Source organism: Peromyscus maniculatus, chromosome 4 (assembly GCF_049852395.1).
Source record: "Peromyscus maniculatus bairdii isolate BWxNUB_F1_BW_parent chromosome 4, HU_Pman_BW_mat_3.1, whole genome shotgun sequence".
NCBI classification, from domain to species: domain Eukaryota; kingdom Metazoa; phylum Chordata; class Mammalia; order Rodentia; family Cricetidae; genus Peromyscus; species Peromyscus maniculatus.
Window position 1 is genome coordinate 107,153,498 of NC_134855.1, and position 27,176 is coordinate 107,180,673.

Genomic DNA, 27,176 nt, shown 5'->3' on the forward strand with positions numbered 1-27,176 from the left:
GGACTGAAGCCAGTCTGAGGTTTGAGGCAGTTCTTTCCTCCTGGGGGGCCTTGCAAGACTCTAGCTTCCTGATCTTACGCTTCTCCCAGTCTTGTGGCCACTACACAACCCTCTAAGCTGGCTGCATGATTTCCCGCATGCTGGTGGAGATGGACATCTATTTCTCATGGAGGGCTACTTCTCTGGCTTTCTAGGTCAGTTTTAGGAATCTTGGTGTTATAAGCCTGATCTTGAGAGGTGAACCTGTTTCCCTCATACCAAAAATCCAGTTCCTCATGAGGCTCATGGTGAGATCCTTTATTCAGGGTACAAATGCACCCCATGAAGTTCTTGGGGTGTCCATCAGTGTTGCCCCTGAGGAACCCCTACGGCTCTTGCTAAGACACCACTCTAACAAAGTGAACAAACAAGCAGGGATGAACAACTATTCAACGGTTTTTATTTTAGATATTACTTAGTAATAATAGTAACAAAGCGGAATTTAAAATGTGCTGACTAGGCTTTCTATACAAAATATTTACAAAACAACTCTGGTTTTCCTCACCAAGAGCAGTTGCCCAAGGAGAAGAAAAACCACAGCCATAGTCTCCAGGGCTCACGGCCTCTTCAGGCTATGAGTCCCTGAAAGAGAAAACAATGGACGCAGCAGGTGCTGTCCCACACTTTTGCTTTTACTTGAAGCATTTCTGCATAACAAGTGCAAAATGAGGATTGCACCTAATAAACACCTGGGTGGCCACGCCAACTCTGGATTGTGCTTCACTAGAGGATACTCGCCCAGAGAGAACAAGAGTCACCCTCCATGAATGTCATCTGGGATCTGAGTGCAGGCATGGCTAGCCCAATCTTCTCTGATGTGTGGGGTTTGACCATCCCGCCCAGTGAGCTGGTTTCAAACCCAAATCTTTCCATCCTAGGAACCTGCCCTCCTGGGTACAGTGGATGCTAAGAGGAAAGTCAGTCAGACCACAGCATCAGCCTTTGGGATGAAAAGTAACTACAGTAGAATTATAGTAGATCAGCAAAGTATATTGATACTCTGAACTTATGTATGCTGTAAAACTATCACAAAGTACGTAACAAAGCACATGAACCAAAAGTCTTCGTGGGATATACAATTTGAGAGTAAACACAATGCATTACTTCCTTAGCCTCAAGAGTCTCTCTTCTGGGCCATGTCATGTCAGTGGACATTTATTTCAGGCCATCTTGACAAGGGCATTTCTTATCTCTTGCAAGCCCTGAAATAAACCCCATTTAGACAAAAACAAACAAACAAAAAATCAAAAGATCATGATTCAAGGACTTCAAAGCCCAGTGACACAGGTAAGGCCTCATTTTCCCGGAAGACAAAGTACTCCGTTTTGTCCCCTTCCAGTAGCTCATTAAGAGAAGCCACGACGACATCATGCTCCTGCAGCATTTCTGGGTATCGGGCCACTGCTCGCTCGATCCTGGCCGAGCGCCTCACCGGAGTGATAAGCTTCATGTCTTGTACTTCTGGCACACCACATATTCTGAAGGAGACCAAAGGATGCGTTCAGAGCCTTCACAGCTACAGCAACATTCTGTTTTTATTCTGTGTTTCTTACTAAATCATAACGCGTAACCGACATCTCACTGTAAGCTGACCAGGAGACAAGTCTGCAGTAGTTCTCCGCCTACAGAGGCTTTCCCTGATGCCCAGGAAGTACTGGGTGGTGGTCACATACATGCTCCTGGATGATATTAGCATTAGGATTTTATGAAGGAAGGGTGAGAATGGTTTTGATTTGAAGTTAACTGCTTTACAATTGCTATTTGTTTGTCTCATAAACTTTTGAGGGCTTTGAGGAAACTGGCCTAATACCAAACCTGACTGCACTAACGACTTCAAAGAGTCCTTCTAGTGTTGACTATACAGTACTCAAAATCTATTAAGATACTGGACCAAACCAAGTACTGAAGCTGGAACAACTGGGAATCTTCCTTGTAAACTTCCCGAAGCATTCAGAGACCTTTGCATGCATGACTGGTCTAAAATTCACAAAACTACTGGCTAATTAGCTTATGCAGAACTAGAGGGCAGGTCTGCTAAAAAGTGCTTGTAACAATAATTCTGGAGCCAGTGGGAGGCAAGCTCTAGACTCCTTTAGACTTTAGACTGCTTTCATGCATCCATAAGCCAACCACAGTGGGGCAACGATGGCTAAGGGGTTAGTCTAGCTGTGCTTTCCGGGGCAAGGAAGGCTCAGAACTGCTGAGCTGGTGCCCTGGGTGGGGTCCTTTCAGAATCACGAACAGAGGAGAGACACTAAACTTACTTTTTGGAAACGACACTGATCCACTGCCATACTGCCTTACAATGACAGTGCAGTTCTACCTGGAACATAACCTCCCAGGAAACAGAAGGCTCTAGAAGTCTCTTAACATACTCAGCTGCCCTCACTGTTCTCTCACACGAACTGGGGAGTTAGTGCTCCCCATTCCTGTCTGTGCCCAGCTTGCAGGACAATAACAGTGGAGAGGTGGGGCTGGATGCAGGAGGGCGTGGCTCCAGGCCGGCACCTGCCAGACTCTGCAGCATGGACTTCACTGCAGTTGTGTCTTCTTAGGGTGGATGGGGGGGGGGGGGGCGGTATGTATGCAGACTTGCCTGTCAGTGCTTCTAACTTCTAGTATCCTCAGCCCCTTCCTCAGTGCTGAAGACCGTGATTTTGGCATTTTGCCAATTGAAGATGGATCCTGGGTCTCCTGTCAGCACTGAACCTCACCTCTGTTTCAGTGTCCTGAGAGCTCTCTGGGACTCCTCACTGACCTAACTAACCTCTTCGCAGAGGCATCCATTTATCAACCACTGCTTCTCTGGCTGGGTGTGAAGGAAACAGAGAGTTCAACTAGAGTTAGGTCTGTGCTCAAGAGCCTGCTGGAGTTGGCTTACCTAGGGAGAGGGGCGATCTGCAGTTTGATCCCAGGGTTATCCCATTCTGCCGTGGTTATTGGTGGAGCTGCCGTAACCTGCTCTCCTTCTGCTGGAGAAGGACATGGCTGCCCAGATTCCTCCTTCTTGGCCAGCTCGCCCACAGAAGCGACACTAGTTCCAGCAGCTAACGAGCCAGAGGTGACTGCTGTGTACACAAGGCCAGGAAGGGAAGTAAGAGTCAAGCAATTTTTAAACTAAAAATCAGTAAAACAAGAAGGCATCATATACAGTGACTTTCCCGTGATCCTCATGGAGTCTGTACGGCAAATGAAGAGCTAGGATTGTAGCTGGCATTTATGTTCTTTTTTTTTCTTGCCGTATTTTAAAACAATAGTATTTTCTTATTCTTGGAAACTTTCATACACTTATAAAATGTATGTTGATTATATCCATCCACTGCTACTCCCCTCCAGTTCTTCCCAGTGTCCCCTTTCCTGCCGAGCTCCACGGCAACGCCCTGTGACATCAGGCCACCTTACTAAGCAGCCCTCCAGACACCTTTTGGGCATTTTACCGATTGAAGATGGATCCTTGATCCCTTTTAGCACTGGCCACACTCTGACTGCCTATTCACTCTCATGAGAGCAAGTATCTGAGTTACAGTCTCCTGTGAGTCTCCCATCCAATAGTTCTACTCCGTTCCTCAAATTACTAGCTACTTAGCTGTTATTCCATAGGACTTCATGGTCCTTAGTTAAATCTCCTCCTCCTCTTCCTCTGTCTTTTTTTTTTTTTAAGATTTATTTACTTGTATATTTTATATATACACCAGAATAAGGAATCTGATTCCATTATAGATGGTTGTGAGCCACTATGTGGTTGCTGGGAATTGATCTCAGGACCTCTGGAAGAGCAGGCAGTGCTCTTAACCTCTGAGCCTGTCTCCTTTCTTTTAAAGGTCTTACTTTGTAGTCCAGGCTGGCCCTGAATCAAGGCAATCTTCAGCCAGGATTACAGGCATGAGCCATCATGGCCACCTTAAATCTATTTTTTTTTTTTATTTTAAAGATTTATTTATTTATTATGTATACAGTGTTCTGTGTGCATGTACACCCACAGACCAGAAGAGGGCACCAGATCTTATTACAGATGGTTCTGAGCCACCATGTGGTTGCTGGGAATTGAACTCAGGACCTCTGGAAGAACAAGCAGTGCTCGTAACCTCTGAGCCATCTCTCCAGCCCCTTAAATCTATTCTTAAGGGAAAAATATTTGCCATCTGGATACTAAGAGCTCATTTTATTTTCTAAAGACAGGGCACACTTTCCCTTCCCACTCCTATAAAAAATATCTTGCATATTATTATATGTCACCGAGTTTGGCACAGTTATTTCCAAGGACACATTCTTTTTTTTTTTTTTTTTTTTTTTTTCCGAGACAGGGTTTCTCTGTGTAGTTTTGTGCCTGGAACTCACTCTGTAGACCAGGCTGGCCTCGAACTCACAGAGATCTGCCTGCCTCTGCCTCCCGAGTGCTGGAATTAAAGGTGTGCGCCACCACCACCCGGCCAAGGACACATTCTTTAAGGTTCTGAATAGTGGCCATGACGGCTAAGTAAGAGGAGAGAATCCTGAGAGTTGACATGAATTTCGATGAGTGACGGTAACTCAGGGGTGACTAAACACACAACTTAAACCATGGCGTCTCTTCCTTTTGTCTCCGTCTCTTGGTAAACAGTCATTTGTGTTTTCCCACAGAGGACTCCAGGAAAGCAGGACACTAGTCCAGGCTGCTGTGGACTATATTGGGCATATATTTACTTGTAATCATAGAAATAAATCAGTGGATGATTACAGCTAAAAGGGCCAGGCCACAAAGACCAAGAGGCAGGAGGTGTTTCAGGGCCTCATTCCACTGATCTCCTACATGCTCCACAAGGATTTTTACTTGCATATCTCAAGGGAACGAAATACAATAGTTTCAAATACAAAACTAACCATACCCTCCGTGCTTCTGCTTGGATCCTGCAGAATGTTCAGAACTTCCTGTAGTTCTTGGATTGGCTGGAGGCAGCAAAATAAACAACTGGTATTAAAAGCATTCATGGAAAAACTGAGCTAAGGACTTTTGCTTAGCATCAAATAAACTTTCTGCAATGAAAATGTTTTCTTTTTAAATTGCATATTCAGAGATAAACACACTTAAAATGGTTCAGTTTTAAAGATTCACGAGCAAAGCGAAGAAAAAGAAAATGATGATTAGATGGCATACCCAATTTCATTAAGAGAAGTGTTCAAAGCTGTTTATAACAGTTTTCTCTAAATCAAATTTTCTTTTCCCATTAATTTATATATCATTAAAGATATGTTCCTACATAAAGATTCTGGCTTAGAGATATAAAGTTAACTATATAGATAGAAAATGCATCAAGTACTGCCATTGTCAGTTTAATTCTTGTTTTCATGATAGAAGGTGTGTGTGCATTTCAGAAAGCCTGAACCATAGGTTAACTCAAGGAAGAGTTTTACCCAAGTCCCATGATGCAGTCTTTTTTTTTTTTTAAACTCTTTTCTGTGTCTTTCCCTGGCCTCTTCTTTCTCTCCTTTCTTTAGTTAATGTATCTTAAACAGCAGGACAAATCAACCAAGCAAAGGAAAACAAAAACTCCAGGCACAGAAAACCATGTAAACCACATCACAGAGCATGCCACAAAGTCAGCTGTTGGTTTTCCCTGGGAATACTGTATTTGGAATTTTTTTCCTGACTTGGTACTCTGTATCAAATTAATAACACACACACACACACACACACACACACACACACAGAGAGAGAGAGAGAGAGAGAGAGAGAGAGAGAGAGAGAGAGAGAGAGAGAGAGAGAGAGAGGAGAGAACGAACTGATCAAGTATGGTAACACAGTCCTTTAATTCTAGCACTCTGGACTCTGGAGGTAAAAGCAGGCAGATCTTTGAGTTCCAGTCCAGCCTGGTCTACATAGTGAGACCATATATTTGTCTCAATAAAACAAAACAAAACAAAAGCCCACTCCAACATAAACAACAAACAAAACCCAAACCGAAGAACAAAGCCAACCGAATGAGTGATGCTGTAAGCTTCTGAAGTGGGGAATATACATATATACACTAATGAATCTGCGTTATAAAAGACGCACATCAAGCATATTTATTATTAAATTTTTAAGACAAGGTATTTCTCTGTAGTCTAAGCTAAGTCAGGCTATGTAGACCAGGTTAGTCTCAAACTCATGACAATTCTCCTGCCTCAGCCTCCCAAGTGTTGAGATTACAGGGTAAGCCCAGATCCATGAAGCATATTTTGCATCTATATAGACTTCTGTTAAAGATGGTAGACTAAAAACACATTTATTTCTAACTTCTCTTGAAATTCTACCAAAATGAAAATAAAGGATTAAAAAGAGGCACAGGAGAGAACAGCAAGATTTTGGAAGCTGGAATGGTGGAGAGGGCAGCCAACTGTCTGAGAGAGCTGAATCTTGGGCTGGGGTGTGGCTGAGGAAAACCCTGCTGTGTATCCCACAGCTTCCAAACTCAAGGGCGGGAGGTGAGTCGACCTCTGCTCACCGAGTCTGAGACCTCCAACTCTACCCTGGACTCCGGCCCCGTGCAGCCTGGTGCTTGTGCCCTACCAGCTTCACCCTAACAGAAAACGGGGACTTTTCCCACATTCCCAAGGGACATCATGTAAGACCCAGGTGGGTGACTGAAAACAGGATAAACAAAATCTCCAGGCTGAGGAGACCCCCAACACTGGCAGCACAGTTTCTAGCTCACAGGAAGGAGGCTGGCAGAACCTCCCCGAGATAATCTGATGAGCTGAAGAGAAAGACCTGAAGAAACTGATACCGAGAGTTCTCCAACCAGCCAGTGCAGCCAGCCAGCTCACCCTACTGGGAAGCTCTACACATGTGGCCAGAGCTTGTGTGTATGTGTGTGTGTACGCATGCATGTTCAGTGTGTACGTATGTGTGTGTGTGCACATGTGTGTATACTGTCTTTGTCATTCCTCAAGAACCACCCGCCATGCACTCTGAGACGGCATCTTTCACTAGGATCTGGGAGTCATCAATTAGGCTAGGCTGGCCAGCTAGAAAGCTCAGGGATCCACCTGCCTCTGCCTCACCAGTGGCGGGAGTAAAAGTGTGTGCCACCATGACTGCTACTCTATAAGGCGCTAAGATCTTCAGGCTTGTTCAGCAGCACTTTATTGAATGAGCCACCTCCCCAGCCTCCACAGCTTTGAATACACGTTTCCAGTCTACCTGTGTGTGCATCCATCCATCCATCCCAACTCAGCCGCATCTGAATAACCCCTTCAATGAATGATGGAGAACAAAACAACGGCAAGAGTGGGAAGAGCACTGGAGAAGAGGAGACCGGCACTGCAGGAAACAAGAGGAACAGCCCACTCAAGGAGTGTGGGAGTGTCTGCCAGGGATGGAGAAGAGAGCCGAAGGACAGCTGGTGCAGACAGGAGCCGAGAGCTGCCTGTCCAACCTGGAATCAACTAGAGGGGTCTCTAAGAAAACCAAACCAGTAGATAGCTGAAGTCTTGACATTATTTAGAAAATTCAAGAACATAAAAATTAGTTATATAAGACACACTGAGAAAACTAAGCATAGGCAAAATACATAACTAATTAATCCTGGGAAAGTAGATGTGTTAGAAAGGCCAAGCAATCACAGTGTATATTCCATAGCTCAGCACAGCCATGTATTTCTTTCTTTTTTATATTTTTGGTTGTGAGCCTAGCCTTTAACGGCTGAGCCATCTCTCCAGCCCTCTTTCTTTTTTAAATTATTTGTTTGTATTTTATATGCATTGGTGTTTCACCTGCATGTATGTCTGTGTCTGATCTTGGAATTATACAGTTGTGAGCTGCCATGTGGTTTCTGGGAACTGAACCCAGGTCCTCTAGAAGAGCAGTCAGTGCTCTTAACCGCTGAGCCATCTCTCCGGCCCCACCATGTATTCCTTACATAGGTCTAACAATATGGACACAAAGTGACAGAATTTCCATATGGTGTTAGTGGAAGCATCGAGAATGGCAAAGGTCCACAAGGACAGACAGAGCTGTCGACATGTGTGTGAAGCAGCGGACACCGGGAAATCTATGTAAAAGGAGGAGGTTACAGCCGGGTCCTCATCTGTGAGGTCACAAATTATGGCCAAAAGCGGAAACAGCAACAGAAGCATGTTTTCTGAAACCACAGAGGTAAAAATGGAATCAGTTTGTTCTGGGAAGTAGGAACGTGAAGGGGGCGGGGTGAGGAAAGACATAACTGGGTGAAACTGAGCAAACAGTGTAGATGTACAACTCCGTGAGCAGCCACGGACATCGGTACCACAGGGCGGGAGCAAGGGAGGGAACGACATCTGAGCAAGATGAGTTAGGAGGTGGTTTGATACACTCTTCATTAAATAAAGCTGCAAACGGTGGCTTCTATTTGCTTCTAGAATTAGTAAGCTTCTTGATGTAAGGACTCTGGGTTAGTGATGTCCTGAATTTAATGTAATTTAGGTTCTCTCTAACTATCTGATCTTGTTACTACTGTAACTTTCCATTGTTACTTCCAAAACTGCTGGTTTCTGCAATTGGTGCTTAGTGAGACACGGGTACCTGACAAGAAAACCAAAATTCTACTGGTAAGTGTAACCCTGCTTTCTAAGAAATAGTTTAGTGATGCTTTGATAAGAATATATTCTACCTGGACCCTGTGATTGCCTTATGAGGTGAAGTAGGTTTTCGCTAGTATGTATTAAATGTACGAAACAATGGGTCTCAGGTCTCACTGTGACATCACCACATGCACGTATAACACACTTGGATCATCTTTACCCTATTACCCTCTCTCACCCCTATGAGTGGAAGTTTACCACTGCAATATACAGCCATCTTATTGCAACACCAAAGAAAGCACACGAAAGGGAATTTTAGGTCCCCCATCCAAGACAGGTACTCACTGTGGCCCCTCTTCTAATGGCCTCCTCATACAGTCCAATAGCATCAAAGGGACCCCTGCTTGCCAGTAACTTTGCTTTGCAGACCCAGAACTTGGAAAATTTTTCAGCCTCAGGAATGCTGGACACAATGGTAAATATTTCATTAGGAAATACACCCTGGAAAAGGAAATACAAAATGATTATTATGACTTTAGTTCACTATTAACTCTCAAATATCTGAAAGTATGATCATTAATTTTTCTGAAATTAAAATTTCAATTTTATTGAGGTATAGTAAATATATAATAAATACATAACTGTCCTGCTGTGGGATGGTCTGTATGTCAAATTGCTGTGATTGGTCAATAAATAAAACACTGATTAGCCAGTGGCCAGGCAGGAAGTAGGTGGGACAAGGAGAGAGGAGAATTCTGGGAAGCAGAAGGCTGAGGCAGAGAGACACTGCAGCCACCGCCATGACCAGCAGCATGTAAAGATGCTGGTAAGCCACCAGCCACGTGGCAAGGTATAGATTTATAGAAATGGGTTAATTTAAGCTATAAGAACAGTTAGCAAGAAGCCTGCCACGGCCATACAGTTTATAAGCAATATAAGTTTCTGTTTACTTGGTTGGGTCTGAGCGACTGTGGGACTGGCGGGTGACAAAGATTTGTCCTGACTGTGGGCAAGGCAGGAAAACTCTAGCTACACTGTCCCCATTTTAATTGTACATTTCAAAAATTTTTTAACATTAGCCTTTAAATTTTAAGAGTTACATAAGGCAGAGTAGATAAAAAACCATTTACCACAGCATAAGGTAAAGAATATGCTCTATTTTTTTATGGTATGAAAGACTCAAACAGAATCAAGACATAGAGTAATAAATACTTCTTACATATTAAAAATATTCAAGCCGGGTGGTGGTGGTGCACACCTTTAATCCTAGCACTTGGGAGGCAGAGCCAGGCGGATCTACAGAGCGAGATCCAGGTCAGGCACCAAACCACATATTCATAGTAATGTAAACAGTGAGTCAAGGCTAGACTTTCCATATGACTAGCCTCAGCATGCATGAAGAGCAGCAGAGGTATGCAAAGGTCAGTCAGGTATATGTGTACATGTGGGTGTACTGGAGATTCATGCAGGTAGATTCCACACAAAGGGACTTAGAAATGGCTTCTGTCTCAGGCCCAGGGCAGGGCTGTGACATGGACTAGGGGCAAGAGTGAGCCACCAAACTCAGAAGCTCCGCTGGAGACGTGGAGACAAACATGTACACTCCCAGCCGTGCCTCACCAACACGATACAAAAGCTCCACACAACTCAACAAAGAATGAACATGAGCACAAAAAAATGAGGGATGGAGAAGACAGTATCAGCAGAATGGCAAGGGACGATCGCTACCACAGATTCCCCCGCACCCCAGGGGAACACAACAAAGAAGGGAACAATACAAACCCCAAATCCAGAGTTCCCAAGGTCACATCTATTTTTAAACACTTCTGTAATGTTTACTAAAAATGATCAGTTATTAAAACGACTAAGAAAATTTCAACAAATTCCATCAAGGAGAATGCAGAGGAGGCGACCTGACCAATCACTATACAGTTAGACACTAACTAACACCTGTAAGGGAAGGCCACTGTAAGCATGAAATGCAAAGACAGGCTTCTAAGATAAGCTTTGCATTAAAGCACTCCAAACAGAAATGCTAGAGTTAGAGACAAATGGAGAGCAATGAGAAGGCATCGGGTACCAGGCAGCTACTCAGTGAACTACTTCAACTTAGCTCCAACCCCACTTCCGTCCTGTGTCTTGATGCTGGGGCTGGAACCCTGCAAAGCTTTGTGCCCGACAGTGGCTCTGGCCGGGCCCTGCCCAAGTGAAGGACAGAGTCTCTCCATGTGCTTCTGTCACCCTAGCAATAGTTCCTCACCAGGGACAGCAGCTGGTTCCAGCCACCCCCACCCCTACAGTCACTTTCACACCATTGAGCTCAGAGCCCCATGGGGTAGTGGTCGTTCCTCAAGGTTGTGCCCCAGGCCCACAGGCTCCCTCCTCTTGTCCTTAAAACACTAGCATTTGTTGGGTGGTACACCCTAGTAGAAGTTGGAATCCTATTTTCTCCTGTTCACCTCTTCTCGTGTGATCTTGTGAACTACACATGGAGTCTTTCCCATTTCTGGCACGTAACTCCTAAAATCCTGGAACTCTCCAAAGTCTTTTGCGTGCTAATAATTAACTGATAACTGGCAGCCCCTAGGCAGCCTCAGGATGATGGCTGGTCCCAGGACAGCTGGGAAGCAGAATCAGAGGGTGGGGGCTTCGGTCCGACCCTCAGCCTCTGGGGAGGGACTGAAGGGTAAGCTGATCACTAATGGCCTAATGTAGGTCAAGGTAACCAATCATGCATATGTAATGAAGCCTCCATAAAATCCAAAACCAGACAGAGTTCAGGAAACTTCTGGATAGAACCCATGAGGATTTCTGTAAGGTGGTGTGCTGGAGAAAGGCATTCTGTTTTTGTGATATGACCTTAGCTGATAAGACTATTAAATATGACAGATATTAGAAAGTAAAATCAGGAGGCAAATTTATAACATTTATCATATTTATAAGAAATCCACATTGATTAAATCATCTAAGCTTTTAACGAGAAGTGAAGAATAACAATTGACAGGATAGGTAAAGATACGGACAAACGAGAAAAAACAATTACTGGAATCCAAAAGATTTTGCAACCTTTAAATAGATCAGAGAAATCTTCAGCAAATCTGATCTCTTGCCTTTTAGCTTTTTTTTTTTTTGGTTTTTCGAGACAGGGTTTCTCTGTGTAGCTTTGCGCCTTTCCTGGGACTCACTTGGTAGTCCAGGCTGGCCTCGAACTCATAGAGATCCACTTGGCTCTGCCTCCCGAGTGCTGGGATTAAAGGCGTGCGCCACCACCGCCCGGCCTTTAGCTTTTTGATAGAATTCACTACATATATGAAGCTGGCTATGAACTTTCTATGCTCACTCAAGCCTGGCCTTGAATCTGTGATCTTCCTGCCTTGGTCTCCCCAGTGCAATAAGTGATTAAAAAAAAAAGGGCACAAATTCACTATACATTCAGCCCAAGAAACATAAAACAATCATGTGAAAAGCTGCACAAACTATTTTCAGAGTGTAGAAAAAAGGGAAAATACCCAACTTATTTGATTGAGACTAGGAAAACATATAAAATGTGAAGTACGATAATGGCAGCTTAGAAGACAAAGCGATCTGCCTCCTTCGCTATGTATGGATACTGTATGCACATATGCGTGCGAAAACTGGAGGGACAGCCAGCAGTGGGTGATGACCACCTTCAAGGAGCAGGGTGGGGTGGACGGGGGTCTGCTCACTCATCTGTATTACTTCTTGAAATTATTTTAATATTAAGAAGGTACAGGGTGGGGGGCACACTTTTAATCCCAGCACTCTGGAGGCAGAGGCAGGTGGATCTCTGAGTTCAAAGGCAGCCTGGTCTACAGAGTGAGTTCCAAGTCAGCCAGGGCTACACAGAGAAACCCTGCCTCAAAACAAACAAAACAAACAAACAAACAAACAAAAAGTGGGTGGGGCCATAGGGGCAGGGCTCAGTTGGTAAGTGTGCTCACTTGTAGAAGGACATTGTCCAATAGCCAGAAACCTACCAAAGGCTGGGACTGGTCGGGCATGCTGCCAATCCCAGCACGAGGGAGGTGTAGACAGATCCCTGGGGTTCATAGCCAGACAGCCTCCAGCCTAGCCTACTCTGGAGGTCTAGGCCTGTGAGACCCTCCTTCAAAACAACAACAACAACAACAACAACAACAACAACAACAACAACAACAAAACCCAAACCAAACCAAAACAACTCCTGTCCCCCAAACAGGAAGCCAGTGCCTGAGAATGACACTTGCGATGGTTCTCTGACCTTCACATAAGTGTACCTGCCCTCTTACACACAAAAGAATGCACCCATGTATTTTTAAAAAATGAAAACAAAAGCAAATCAAACAAACAAACCAACCTCTGAAGTTCAATTCCACCAAGGAGAAATAATGTTTCCCGCAGTGAGAAACATTAAAATAATAGTCCTCCTGCCCTTCCCCCAAGTCCAACACTACCAGAACACGCTGACTTTGACTTTTCACTCTCTGTCTAGAGGTTAAGCATATCAGTTTTTATTAATGTATTTTCATTAAGGCAATTGCTTAAGTTTCTGACACTTTGTCTACCACCCATGTTATCCTGATCTGTAGACTTCAAGATACAATTCAGATACCATTTCTAGCTACCAAAAGTACTTAGGGGAGCTGGAGAGATGGCTCAGTGGTTAAGAGCACTAGATGCTCTTCCAGAGGACCAGGGTTTGGTTCCCAGCACCCATACGGTGGGTGGCAATCATTTGAAATTCCAGTTCCAGGGGATCTGATGCCCTCTCCTGGCTTCCATGGGCACTGCATTCACAGGATGCAGCTATCTATACATGCAAAGCACCCATGTGCATAAAATAAAAATAAATAAATCATTAAAAAGCCCCCAGCCAAAACTATTTAGGAAATTCCAATTTGAAAAAAGCCTTGCATGTTGACTTAGATTTCAATCTCAATGTTGCTTACTCCTTGGACCCTGCCACCTGGAGAAAGCTCCCTCGGGAGCCAAATGGCCTAGGTTAGTTTGCTAACACCTCTGGGCTGCCACTGAAGTGCATTTCATCAGTATTACTGTTACTATCACTCTGCTCTATACTTGAGAGCGGCTGGGTTTCTGTTGAGGTGAAGGCCATTTCCTCTGCTCTCTAAGAAAACTTCTAAGCACCAGGACTGATTGCAGCTCATCCTCTGTGGTTTCCTCTCACTTACCTCCTCAATGAGCCTCAGACACTCTGTCAGAGTGCTGTTAATTTTACTGGACAGCTCCAACTGAGCTTTCTTTTCTTCTTCTTCTCTTTCAATGCTCTTCCAGAACGAAATGTTCATTTCCTCTATGACTTTTCTTTTTGGTTTCAATTTCATGGGAGGGCGTTTATAGGTTTTCCCCTTAGATTTCTGCCATTCTTCCAGCTGTTTCCTGTAACATGATTGGGGTGTGGGGTTAGTTGGTTCCCTCTTAACATTTCTAAGACAGACAGACGACAGGCAGAGACTGGGTATAAGTGAACCTTCCACACAGACAAGGTCAGGAGGCAGAAGGAAGAACAAACAACCCACAAATGGGCGATGGCCATGCTGGGTTGACTACTCCACTTAGAGCTGTTGGGGTTACAGAAGACCAACTGGAGCTTCAGTGTATAAATACCTGACCTCTGATTACTTTTCATTCTTTTCCTCTGAGTCTTCATTTCCTCGTGGGCTGCCTTGGACATCACCTACCCTTGGACACCTCAGCACTCCATTTCTGCTGCCGGAAGCTTCTGGCCACCCAGACCCCCCAAACCTGCATTATATCTTTAGTAGGGCCTTGGTGCTCATAGGAACCCACTTCTGCCCAGTTCCTTCGTGTTCCGACCACACATGCCCCTTTCTTCTTTAATCAACAATCTTAGGGCTCTCTTCTCTTAAGTAACCGGTTTCTGACAGTGCCAAGCTCTAGCGCTGACTGTCTGCCACGACTCACATTTTCTCCATTCCCACGGCTAAGCAAATAGACTTATTTTGGAGGGCAGGGGATGGATGTGGACACCAAGTGTCTAGATTTGTTGTATCACAACTGTGTATCAATGACCAGAAAATGCCCATTTCAGATTTCAGACACTCCGTGGAGCCCCAAACCATGTTAAACCCGCTGCCTCATTTGTACCTTTTATTTATTGTCTAGCAGGCATTTCAGCTCAACACTGTGCCGAACAAAGCTCTTGATACTCACCTCCAAATCCCTTCCTAATTCCCCTCATTTGATCAACAGTAGGCCCTACACTCACGAGTTGTCTTTGAGCAGTTGCTTTCCCTGGCGTCTGACACATCACTGTGCAGATTCAGTATTGGTTCTGTCCACCTGACCACCATGCCACACACATCACCTTCTGTCTGAAACGGAAAGTAAACTCTAACTTCCCTTGTCACTCTCTGCCCATAGCATCTATCAGTAGAATGTACAGTAGACTGTGCTAATCTCAAGACTGCTCGAGACAAAATTAACAATGTTTTCTAGGGCTGTCCCGCCACCCTTTCCAGCTCCACACCACGGCCCTCTCCCTCACTATCCTCGTAGAGCTCTGACCTCCTTTCTGTTTCCTGATCCAGGCTCATTCCTGCCTCAGGGCCTTGCATCTTCTGTCCTCTGTTTGAATGGTTCTTACTTGAAGAGTAATGATCTGCAATTATCCTGTCCTAGTTAATCAACATGTTCATATTGTGTCTCCTCCACTAGGACACAAGCTCTGTGAAGGCAGAACTAGCTGTCCAGTGCCTAGCACAGAGCCTGCATACACAAGCTTTCAATGATAGTATGGTAAAACTCACCTTTCTGAAGTGTGTTATTCTGTGGGTGTAAACATACAAGACCACTCGACTGTAACTATAATCAAGATACAATACAGGCCCAAATCTCTTCAGAGCCAAGCTTACCGCTAATCTCTAGTCCCCGAGAATCACTGATCTGCTTTTTGTCTTTATGGTTTTGCCTTTTCCAGAATTCAATAATTATAAATAAACAAAAGTTATTAACTGTCATTTTCCTCTGACTCTATCCAGAAGACAAGCGATCCTACAATCTGCACAGTGCTTAGTGAAGTCAGGACTGTTCCATGCTAACAAAGCTAAGAAACATGGCCTTTATTTCCTCCAGCCTAGCATTCTTCCTATCTCCATAGTCTCCTTGTAATTATAAGGAAGACAATTTCCCTTTCTGAAATCAGCGTACTCCTAGGACTTCTCTAAACTTTCCATGTTACCCCAAACTACAAGCTCCCTCAGGGTAGAGACAGTGGTGGTCTTCCTTGCCCCCCTGAGCCTGGCACAATGCAGGCAATGGGGGAACATGCATCACGAGTGCATGGATCTAACCCTTCCCAAGGCTCTATTCCTTCTGTGACCAGACACTTTCAACATGCCGCACACTGTCATATGGCAAGTACGTGAGCCAGGCTGGGAGTTCTAGACAGACACCAACTTGTTACTCACCACTCTCAGTTTCTACGCTCCTCTTCCTCATCAGCCTCAGGTCTCACTGATGGAAATTCTTCCCAGAACCTATTTAAATGGCCACACTGGTCCTACCCTCTCAACCACATCACCAAACATTAAGCTTCTTTCTAAGAAGGCAGAAGGCTCTGTTCCGAGACCAAATCCTGTCCCCACTCAGTCTGCGCCAACTTTCAGTCACCATCTAATTTTACATGTCTCTTTCACTCTGTCAGGATTCTAGGTTCTGTTCCAACCAGGTCTCCACAAGTTTACTCTAAGGAGGTTCACTTGCATTCTGGGACGGTGACTGGTCTTGGGCAGAAAGAGGACAAAATCCTTTGGCTCACCTCAAGCATCATGTACAACACTGAGCCCCAGCAACCCTGGGTCCTGATTTCTTTTTTTTTTTTTTTTTTTTTTGGTTTTTCGAGACAGGGTTTCTCTGTGTAGCTTTGCGCCTTTCCTGGGACTCACTTGGTAGTCCAGGCTGGCCTCGAACTCACAGAGATCCACCTGGCTCTGCCTCCCGAGTGCTGGGATTAAAGGCGTGCACCACCACCGCCCGGCTGGGTCCTGATTTCTAACACGTGCACGCTGCCTCTGACCAGGGCTCCTGCTTCAGCTCACCTTCCCCAGCCTGGGGCACTCATGCTCATGGAAGCCTTCCATTCCTTCTCTGCTAACTGCAAAGGCAATCACCGACTTCTTCCTTTCCAGCTATGTGAACTTACTACTCTGGCTCCGTTCAGACTGTCCTGGTCTGTTGCTCTTCAGTCTCTGCAGGACACTTCTTGGGAGACTAATCTATATTGGCAACTCCTATTTCCTGCTCATCTATTCTGCTCCGCTTCCATTTTTACAAAACAACTTTATAGACAATTATAGAGAATGATTTATAAAACATTTGTGGGTCACCTAGTTTTGTTAAGTGTTAATATTTATTATAGCTTCATACCATTTCAGGCTCTAGCTATATACCACTTAGGAGCTATTTCTCAACCTAGTGTATATGCACATACAAAAATGTGTGTATCTGTTGGTGGTACTGGCGGTTGAATTTAGGGCCTCACACATGCTAGGGTAAGTGCTTTATCATTGAGCTACAGTCCTAACCCCAACCATTACCAGTTTACCTAGTCATCTTAAATTGCAATATCTTAGAATTAGAGCAAAGTACCTCCGATCCTCTACTTCTGTCTTTTTAACACGTGGATGAGTCTGGGTAGCACTTGGGGCCTCCTTCCTACTTGTGGTTGCTGTACCAGCTTTTGTTTTGGGAGCAGTCTTGTTCAGAAACTGGCTCTGGGGAAGAACCTTTTTGAACTTGAAGTCCAGAGTCTGTGCTTTTTGTTGAAAGATATTATTGCGTTTATTTGCTCTTATGCTAGGGGTGCTTGGAATGACTGGATTAAAGTTGCCAGCTGTCAAATTAGGCCTCTGGCTTATGGCTCTTGACTTTTGCAGAACGCATGACGTCCGGGGTCCAAGACAAGGCTGCACAGTCTTTTGATCCTGCTTGATGGTTAGATGTCTGTTGTTCTGTCCTCCCTGAAGCAAGCTGGGCTGGGAACCAGGTTTAGTATGGTTTTCTTTCTGTTCAGTAGCAGGGTGTGACTGTACCTTAGTTTCATTTGGTCTTCCACACTTAACCCTGTTAATCTTTATGTCCTGTGTGTCCTTGACCACTGGTTTCTTTGACATCTGACTCTTACTATGGGCTGGAATGAAGTGAGAGGGAACTGTTCGTGGGGGTTTTTCTCTTGGTCGTGCAGAATCTGCATCTGCAGAGAGATGCTGGGACTTCACTGGTTGAACTCTGACTTGTGTGTTTCTAACAAACTGTTTGTTGGCTCTGTCTTTCAGAACAGTATGGTTAACCAAACTTTTGCTCAAGATTTGTTTAGAAGCCAGACTTCTCTGGGTTTGATTATAGAAGCCAGTGTTTGGCTTACTTATGGGGAATGAGTCAGGATCTGGCTTTCTAGGTTCTAGCAAGGTTTGGGGCAAGTTCTCTTTGTTCATGTCATCTAGAAAGCCCTTCAAAGACTGGTTGTCGACATGGGTCCTAGCCACAGGACCGGTGCATTCGGCATTTCCTTGATCTGTTTCCTGTTGCTTTTGGGGTTTCAATTCTTGGGTACCAGTGAACCGCCTGGGTTTTCTTGACAGCCCTGTAGTGGACACTGTAGCTCTGTGCTGCTGCTGGCTCTTACAGGACTGTTTACAGTCTGGGTTAGAAGAAAAACATCTTGAAGTGAGCCCTTTGCCCGCAAGTTTTGGTGGCTCCAACTCTGGCTTCCGGGACCTTGTGATATTAGCTGGTTTAGTCTGGAGTTTAGTGTTGATGGGCCTTGTAGTTTCGACAGGCAAAGCAGCATGATTAGAAACATCTTTTTTAGGTCCAGGAGTCTGAAAACACAAAGAAAAAATATATTTAAAAACTCATAACAATAGCTTTTTAAAATGATGAAATAACCCAAGCACATGTTAGAAAACAATCGTAGGATATTAGTTAAGAAAGATGAATCTGGAATATGAAGGCTTACCTTTGCATATAGGTGATTTTTGTAATTTGAATTTCTATTAGAAGTAAGCCAGAGAGTTTTTTTAACTTGACAGAGTTAGGCAGATTCAATAAATTAAACAAACAAACAAACAAACAAACACAACCAGCAACAACAAGAAAAAAACTGTTTCAAAAACAAATTTGCCTACATCAAAGTGCACTTTTCAATGCCCATTGTGTCCCAATAAAGAACACTCCGAACTGGCCTGGACAGATACACCATCAACTCGAAAGACAATAACCGGTGGCAGGGCAGCCCTCAACAGGCCTTCCCTTGGACTTGTCCAGCCACGCTATGCACTGTTTTCCGATTGGATACTCGCCGAGAATAACCTTTAACCCGGGAATCAGTGCCCTCTGTAAGTGTCAGAGGGTAAAGATACGAGGGAGAGAGGGGACACTGCAACATGGGGAGAGCCTCACACACGCCTTTTCCCTTCTCCCCCAACAACTGCCAAACCCAGAAAAACGAAACAAAACAAAAAAGTAATCAAGCTCACACTTGTGAAGTCAAGACAGAAGTTTTCTTACACTGAAAACAGGTTGTTTTCATATACATATTCTGATTGCAGTTTTCCTACCTCAGGTCCTCCCAGATCCCCCCATCTCTCTTCCCACCTAAATCTTGACCCTTTCTCTCACAGAAAACAGACACCTAAAAATATCAACAAAATAAAACAAAAGTGAACTAACTGGAACAGACACACACACACACACACACACACACACACACACACGTCAAGGTAGAATTTTAAGGTTAGATTTTTTTTTTTGTAATTAGCCAGTATCTTTGTCAGCTTTTATTGTTAGCTTGAACTTGAGAAGAAGGACTCTCAACTGAAAAACTGCCCAAATCAGACTGACTTGTGGCCATGTCTGTGAGAGCTTGTCTTGATTGATAAGGGATGAACTAGCCCACTGTGGGCGGCACTGTCCCTAGGCAGGTAGGGGTCGTGAGTGGAATAAGAAAGCTAGCTAATAGCTGGGTGTGGTGGCAACACCTTTAATCCCAACACTCTGGACGTAGAGGCAGGTGGATCTCTTGAGTTTGAAGCCAGCCTGCTCAACCAAATAAATAAATAAACTAAAAATAAATAAATAAGTAAACAAACAAACAAACAAATAAATAAAAGAAAGCTAACTAAGCAGGAGCCTGGGAGTGAACCAGAGAATGAGCCAGAAAGCAGCATTCCTCCATGGTTTCTGCCTCAGTGCCTGGCCTGACTTCACTCAGTGATAGACTATGACCTGAAAATATAAGCCAAATAAATCCTTTCTGCCTCAAGGTGCTTTGGAGCAGAATGTTTTATCACAGCAACAGAAAAGAACCTAGAGGAGTAAGAGGGCACTGGCGTATCCACAGTGAAAGCAATTACTCAGCAAGGAGAACTGGGCATACGAAAGAACAAATATCTCCGAGAGAAGATATGGAAGGTCCAAACCACCGCTCTCTTGATCACACTGCCAAGACTCACTAGGTAAATATATAAAGGAAATCTTTAACAAGAACCACCAGGGCAAGGAGACACCAGCCTGAAACCCTATCAGTGTGTGGTGTTGCTGAGGGTGGGATACAAGAGGGGTGGAAATGGGAGGCAGGGAGAGATGGTAAACCATGCGGCTATATTTATATTGGGTTACCACTTGGACCTAACATTCACTTCAGAACTCTAAATCATCGTTTACTGAGAAACTGGGGATGTTGGTATGAAAATGTCCAAATGATGACCCAGAGACCTATGACAGAACCAAATATGACTGGAGGAAAAAAAAAGTCAATATAATGATGCCTAATGATATTTTCTTATACTCATAGATTGGTGCCTAGCTGAGTTGCCGAGAGGCTTCATCCAACAACTGATGGAAACAGATGCAGACCCACAGCCAAACATTGGCAGAGCTCAGGGAATCCTGCAGAAGAGCGGGAGGAAGAAATATAGGAGCCAGAGGGGTCAAGGACAACACAAGAAAACCCACAGAATCAACTAACCTGGGCTCATAGGGGCTCACAGAGACTGAACTGACAACCAGGGAGCCTGCATGGAACTGACCTAGGCCCTCTGCCTAGTTACAGTTGGATAGGATGGTCCTCTTGTGGGACTCCTAACAGTGGGAGCAGGGGCTGTCTCTGACTCTTTTACAGGCTTTTGGGACCCTACTCCTCATACTGGGCCACATTTTCCAGCCTTAATACATGGGAGGTGCTTAGTCTTACTGCAACTTGATATGTCATGTTTTGTTGATATCCATGGGAGACCTGCCCTTTCCTGAACAGAAATGGCAGAGTGGATTGGGGGGTGAGCACAGAGCGGGTAGGGTGGGGTGGAGGACTGGGAGAAGAAACTGAGGCTGGGATGTAAAATAAATAAATAAAAATGAAAAAACAACAATGTGTTTTTATGGCTTACATTTCACAAATTTGAGATTTAATTAACATGCCATAAAATTTAGCATTTTAAAGCCTCCAATTCAGTGGGTTTTAGAATGTTCACAAGGTTGTACACCCATCCCATGGAATGCCAGAACATGTTCATCACCCCAGAAGAGGTTTGTTACAGTCATTCTCCATTTCCCTCTCCACAGCTCTTAGCACTGAGAGCTACTTCTCCCCTACACCCATGCAGAGCTTGTAAATAGGTGGATTCATGGACTGTTTTGTGCATGCCTGTTGTGTGGATGTGTCCGGCTTTCTTCGTTCCCCTCCTTGCATAACGTTTTCAAGATTCACTCAAGTTGTACCCTGTATCAGCACTTTCCTACTTTTGTTCTGAAAGAGTCTCATGTAGCCTAGGCTATCCTTGAACTTGATATGCAGTCAAAGATGACTTACAATATTAATCCTTCCACCTCCTCCAGACTGCTAGGATTACAGGCATGTGCTATCACACCTAGCTTATGTAATGCTGGAGTTAAATTCAGAGCTTTGTGCATGCTGAGCAGGCAATCCACCAACTGAGCTATACCTCTAGCCCAGTAAAAACAACAACAACAACAGCAGCAGCAACAACAACAACGTAAAATGCTTCTTTTTAGAGAAGGTTTTTTTTTTTTTTTTTTTTTAATGTCTGGCTCTGTAGGCCAGGCTGGCCTCAAACTCACAGAGATCCTCCTGGCTCTGTCTCCTGAGTGCTGGGATTAAAGGCGTGTGCCACCGCTGCCTGGCTTGTTGTTGTTTTTGGGGTGCGCATGAGTACATGTTTTACTGGGGATTGAACCTAGAGCCTGATGCATGCCAGGTAAGCATTATTCTACTGAACTATATCCCCAAACTTATTTTTACTTTTTACTTTGAGACAGGGTCTTACTAAATTGCCCAGCCTGGCTATGAATTTTCAATCCTCCTGCCCTTAGCCTTCCGGTACCTGGGGTTATCAGCCAGTCCCACCAGCAGGTCTGGGATTACTGGCCTGCCTCTCACTGTCATTTGATTTGCATTTTCCTGACGGTTAACGCTATTGAACATTTCTTCTTATCTTTGACATCTCTGAGAAATGTCTACTCAGACTCTGCCCATTTCAAACTTGAGTCATTTGTCTTTTAATTGTTTGTGCTGTAAGAATCATATATCCTGGATACTAGATCCCCATAAGATATGTGACTTGCAAATGTTTCTTTTGGACATTTTTCAGATCTTGACTTTAGATTGGCCTGACCAATCTAAAGTATTACAAGTGGTAGAACTGGTCATTCAGTTTCAAGCCCTCTGGTGAGGGAGAAAAGCTATCCTTAGAATAGGACATTAGAACTGAAAGAGAGATTTTTAGAGATAAATTCAACTCCGTCATCTGGTAGAGAAAGTGAGCTGTCCAAGGCTAGGCACAGGGAGGGAGCTGGAAGGTGGGTGAGGGTTAGAACTTCCGTTTCTGACTCTTGATTCCTTTAAACCATCTCAGAACTGACAGATGAAGTTGAAAAACAAAACAATGAACGCATAAGAAAGAATAACTGCTTTAAGCTACATTTACTTTCACTCACTCTGGGCATCTGAATTGGAAGGGAGCAAATTCAGAGGATGTAAGGAAGGCTTGAATCAAGAGAGAATTATTCAAGGTTGACTAGAAAAGGCACAGTGCTAGACTCTAGGAGATGTAGAATGGGATTATACTTGATTCTGAAGATCTTAAGTAGAAAAGATATAAGCACATAAAAATAATAATACATTGAAACAGAGGCCATGATAGGGTTGGAAAAGACATTAATGCATATTTTATCAGTGGTTTTATCTACCCCCAGAATAATTTCTAAAAACTCAGTATATTCTTTAAGTAGCCCCATGTATTCAATATAATTTATTAACAGAATGAGATAGGATTTGGCTCTTACTGGTTGTATAATTAGGATGAAGGATATAGTCTCTTTGAACCCCATGTCTCACATACAAACGGGCACAACAGTAACATTAACAGTAATACCTATTTTTTTCTAGGACAGTGTGGTAGTTTGAAAGAGAGTGGTATTATTAGTATGCATGGTTTTACTGGAGGAAGTGTGTCACTGTGGGGGCGGGCTTTGAGGTCTCATATATGTTCAAGCCATTCCCAGTGTCTCACCACTTCCTGTTGCCTGCAAGTCAAGATGTAGGATGCTCAGCTCAGCTCCTTCTCCAGCACCACGTCTGAGTGCATGTCACCATGTCACACCATGATGATAACAGAATAAACCTCTCAAAATGTAAGCCACCCCAATTCAATGTTTTTCCTTTACAAGAGTTGCTGTGGTCATGGTGTCTCTTCACCACAATAGAAACCCTAACTAAGACAGACAGGTATTCTATGTTCTTGAGTTTTTATTTTGATTTAGGCTTCTTGGTCCAGTACTTTATTTTATCCTAAAGAGTTCTAGGTTGAATGTTAAATCACACAAACGACCTTTTCATAGGGATGTTTACTTACATATTTGGAAGATGGTGGTTTGGGGCAGTTATTCTTGGCTTTTAGATAAGGCCTATGAAAGATGAAAATAAAATTAATCCTTGGTACAGAAGAATCAGGAAAGCTAGGAAGAATAGTGATTAAAACATTATGATTAGAATTTTAAACCAATAGAATTTCTGTATAGGGTAAAATAAATCAAAATTATTACTTAATAAAAAAGTATCCTTACTCTTCCTTCCTTGGCCCTGTATTCCCTTCCCCAAAGACCACAGCCGCTCTTACCAATTCCTTTTGTGATTCTTTTTCAGGATAGCCTAAGTACAAATGGAGCATTCTAAAACTATTAAGGAAATATATGTGGCCTTTTCATAGTTACAGTCTTCTTTGAGCATCAGCTCTTGAATATTGAGGGCCAGACACGAGAGAGAAGTTTCGTTGAGAAACTTCCTTGCTCTTCATGTCTCCAGTGTTTTTCAGAGGGGGACAGGGGTTTGTATATAACCAAGTCTCCCGTTCATGGGTTCCACATTTATGATTTAACTAACCTTTGATTAAAAAATATATGAAAAACAAAACTGCATTCATACCGAACATGTAGACTTTCCCCTCCTTATTCTCTAAACCAAACTATTTCTATGGCATTTCCATTGTACTGGGAATCATAAGTAACTTGCAGATGATTTCAAGTCTATAAAAGGATGTGGATACACTACATGTAAACACTACAGCATTCATGGAAGGGACCAGAACATCTGCAAGTTCTGGTACCTATGAGGACGTAACATGAAGTTGAAGTCTAGTTAGTGAAATAAAAGATAGAACAAAGTAGAACTGAGAAGGACTCAATCTCCATGGACTGAAACCCAAAGTGAACAGAGATTGACGAGCATAAGCAATGGAGGGCAGGGATGTCTCTGCCTTAGTAAGTTCTGCGTCTTTCTGCATTAAGAGTGATTGACAGGCCTGGGGAATATATGTCAGTGGTAGAGTTGTTGCATAGCTCGTGACAGGCCTGGGTTCCATTCATCGGGGAGGGGGAGGGCAGGAGGAAGAAGGAAGAGAAGCAGACAGAGGGAGGGAGGGAAGGAGAGGGACATTATAGGTACTAAATGAATATCTGTTGAGAAAATGATTTGGGTTCATTCAATCAAGGAAGCAGAGGTGAGGAAAAACCCAAGGTAAAAATCACCTGGGCTAGGAAGGTGGCTCAGGCATAAGAGCACTTGCTGTGCTTCTGGGGACCTTAGTCCAGATCTCCAGCAGCCACATAAAAATCAGGCATGGTGAATGTACCTCTAACGCTAGGCTCTAGAGGTGGAGCTGAGTGGATCATAGGAGAGTGTTGGCCAGCCTGCTTAACTTAAACAGTGAGCTTCAGACAGTGGGAGAACCTGCCTTAAGAGAATAGGAGAAGAGCGACAGAGCAGACACCCAACATCCCCCTCTGGCACACACACGCGCGTGCACGCACACACATAACTGAGTCACCTAAGTGAAAATATGCCTACGCTAAGCAAGAGAGAGAAATAACAGGACAAAGATGGTGTGGTGCTGAGACAAGGGTAAAGGGGTTCTGTTCTGTCCACCTCAAATGCATGCCAGGAGGACATCAAAGGACATCACCAAGCGGGAGGATGTTGGTGAGTCACTATTGTGGACTGACTATAACCAATGCTCCTGCTTTAGTAAGCAAACACTGGAACCAGTTTCCTCCTTGATAAAAAACTGCTTTGCTGGGAACCAATCTTCCCAGAAAAAGGAAGGAACCAGAAAAACTTCCAGTGAGGTAGGTAATACTGTAATCCTTTCTTCCTTTGGTATTGGGAAAAAAAAAATGCTTAAATAATGTTTAAATCTCTGCCAACAGAACACCACCCAGGTGTTTTTTGTTTTTTTTTTAATCATGCCCGGACTGACACATTCCTTCTGTTATTACAGGCTCACCATGCAGGTCAAACAGACCGGAAACAAAGGGCTGGTACTACTGTTCATTGCTATTAGCAACCAGGGCAACAAAACAAACTACAGGGAGGTGAACTCACTTGGTGTTCGGGTCCTTCAGCTTTCCCTTGGCTGCCAGGTACTCCTGGAGTTTTCTCCATCGTTCTTCTGCAAAACGTGGGCACGAGCAAACAACAGAAACTTAACTTGAGGTTTTAACCAGTCCCTTTATGATCCTAAAAGACCATACGTTCCTGTAGCTATTTGGGCTTTGGGAAAGTCAAGGCCAGTCCTGTTGTCCTCGCTTTCAAACTAATATCAACACCAACTATCAGCTTGGTGCCAAGCTGTTAGTAAGCTGTTTACAATAACACAATAATCCTATGAGGTATTTTGCTGTTTGAGAGGGTAAGTGACATTCTTAACTTTACCCACTAATAGGCAGCAAAGCCAGGATTCGAAAGCAAGATTTTTTTTTAACCCTCGAGTAGGTAGCGCCTAGGACGGGGTACAGAACAACAAACAGAGCTCATGAGTGACGACGCCGCATGCATCTTGAAGGTGACATGGGGGTGGGGCATTCTGAAGAGCTAGCAAGGGCTCCAGGCCCGTCACAGAGATCAGGGTCCACAGCATCCTTACGCCTCGGCCCACATTTAAGCAATCAACCTCTAGACAGCGCACACTTTATCAGTCGACCTGCAGAGGTGCAGGGACTCGGACTGAGACACAACCGGTCTCCTCCTGACTCCTGTCAAAGTTCCTGCCATAACCAGCCATGCCTGGGTGTCCACCGGCGGCAACGGAGCGCATGGCTCCTCGCTGTGTGACCCGGGTCCAGCGTCCCGAACCTATCCGAGGCCGGGGCAGGCTGAAGCAGGCAGGGGGCGGCCTGGCAGCTCCTGCGGGAGGCTGGCGACCACACTTACCCGCGGCTGCGCTGGCAGTTGGGCCCGGCCCCACCATGGCTCCGCGGCGACAGCTTCTTCCTTCAAAGGGCGCGCCCTGTGCTGGTAGGAGCCGCGGGCGCGCGTCCGGGCGCTCCCATTGGTTCCGCGACTTTGAAATCCGCCAACCGGAAGGCAGAGAGGGCGGGATAACAGGAAACCAGCGCCTTGCGGTTGGCCCCGGGGGCTGCTCGAGGCGCTGCGATTGGAGGATCGTGTGGGGGCGGGGCCAGGCTCCGAGAGGTGGGCCCAGTGGCCGGGTCACTTCCGTGGCGGTGTGTCAGGGCCGGATCCTGTGGCTAAGGCCGGAGCTGGCAGTCGGGCGCGCAGAGTAGATCTTGTTTTGTAGCCGGATCTGGGCTAAGGACAGTTGTGGCAGTTGGACGACAGGGAGAAACAATGCTCCGTATCAGTTAGGCTGGCTTTGGCTGCAAATAATAGCGTGCCAAATGAAATTGGTCCGCAGTCGTTATTGTTTTCATTCTGTGGCCAAGTACCTGAATGAAACAAGTTACGGTTTCAGAGGGTTCAGTTCAGGGTTGCTTGGTCTCTTCCCTTGGGCAGAGCATCCTGGTAGAGGGAATGTGTGGCCGATGCTGTTCTTTACATCTTTGTGGACAGGAAGCAGAGGAAGGAGTGTAGGAAGAGGCCAGGGCAAGATAGAGCCCCCCCAGTGATGTAGCCTGCTAAAGATCTAGTTCATCAACTAGGCCCCCTCCTCTTACCAGTTCCCAACAATGCGCTCATTTCCTGTTATCCCGCCCTCTCTGCCTTCCGGTGGCCATCACATGACAAAATCATTGAAGGATCACTCCATTGATTAGGCCATGATCAA

The 27,176-nt window shown here is 44.6% G+C and overlaps 1 protein-coding gene across 2 annotated transcripts; it reads right to left on the reverse strand.

Moving 5' to 3' along the window:
• Positions 1-417: 417 nt before the first annotated feature.
• Ckap2l (cytoskeleton associated protein 2 like) lies at positions 418-26,459 on the reverse strand. Of its 2 annotated transcripts, none has more exons than XM_042276218.2 (9): positions 26,324-26,459; positions 25,496-25,562; positions 23,472-23,523; positions 17,191-18,422; positions 13,752-13,959; positions 8,905-9,060; positions 4,905-4,965; positions 2,921-3,104; positions 418-1,517 (listed from the first exon to the last, which is right to left on the reverse strand). In XM_042276218.2, exons 1-9 carry the CDS (start codon positions 26,358-26,360, stop codon positions 1,292-1,294), a joined length of 2,223 nt encoding a protein of 740 aa, XP_042132152.2. In that variant the 5' UTR covers positions 26,361-26,459; the 3' UTR covers positions 418-1,291. The 2 variants fall into 2 exon arrangements, with proteins under 2 accessions (XP_042132152.2, XP_006991248.3); XM_006991186.4 differs by having other exon boundaries at positions 2,921-3,107.
• Positions 26,460-27,176: the final 717 nt, after the last annotated feature.

Coding starts and splice junctions, on each gene's coding strand:
- Ckap2l (XM_006991186.4), bottom strand. CDS start 26,360: ATGGTGGGGCCGGGCCCAACTGCCAGCGCAGCCGCGG. Junction 13,960..17,190: donor ACAGAAGTAGAGGATCGGAG/GTACTTTGCTCT, acceptor ATCATGTTACAG/GAAACAGCTGGAAGAATGGC. Junction 1,518..2,920: donor CAGATCGCCCCTCTCCCTAG/GTAAGCCAACTC, acceptor GGTCTCCTTCAG/AATATGTGGTGTGCCAGAAG.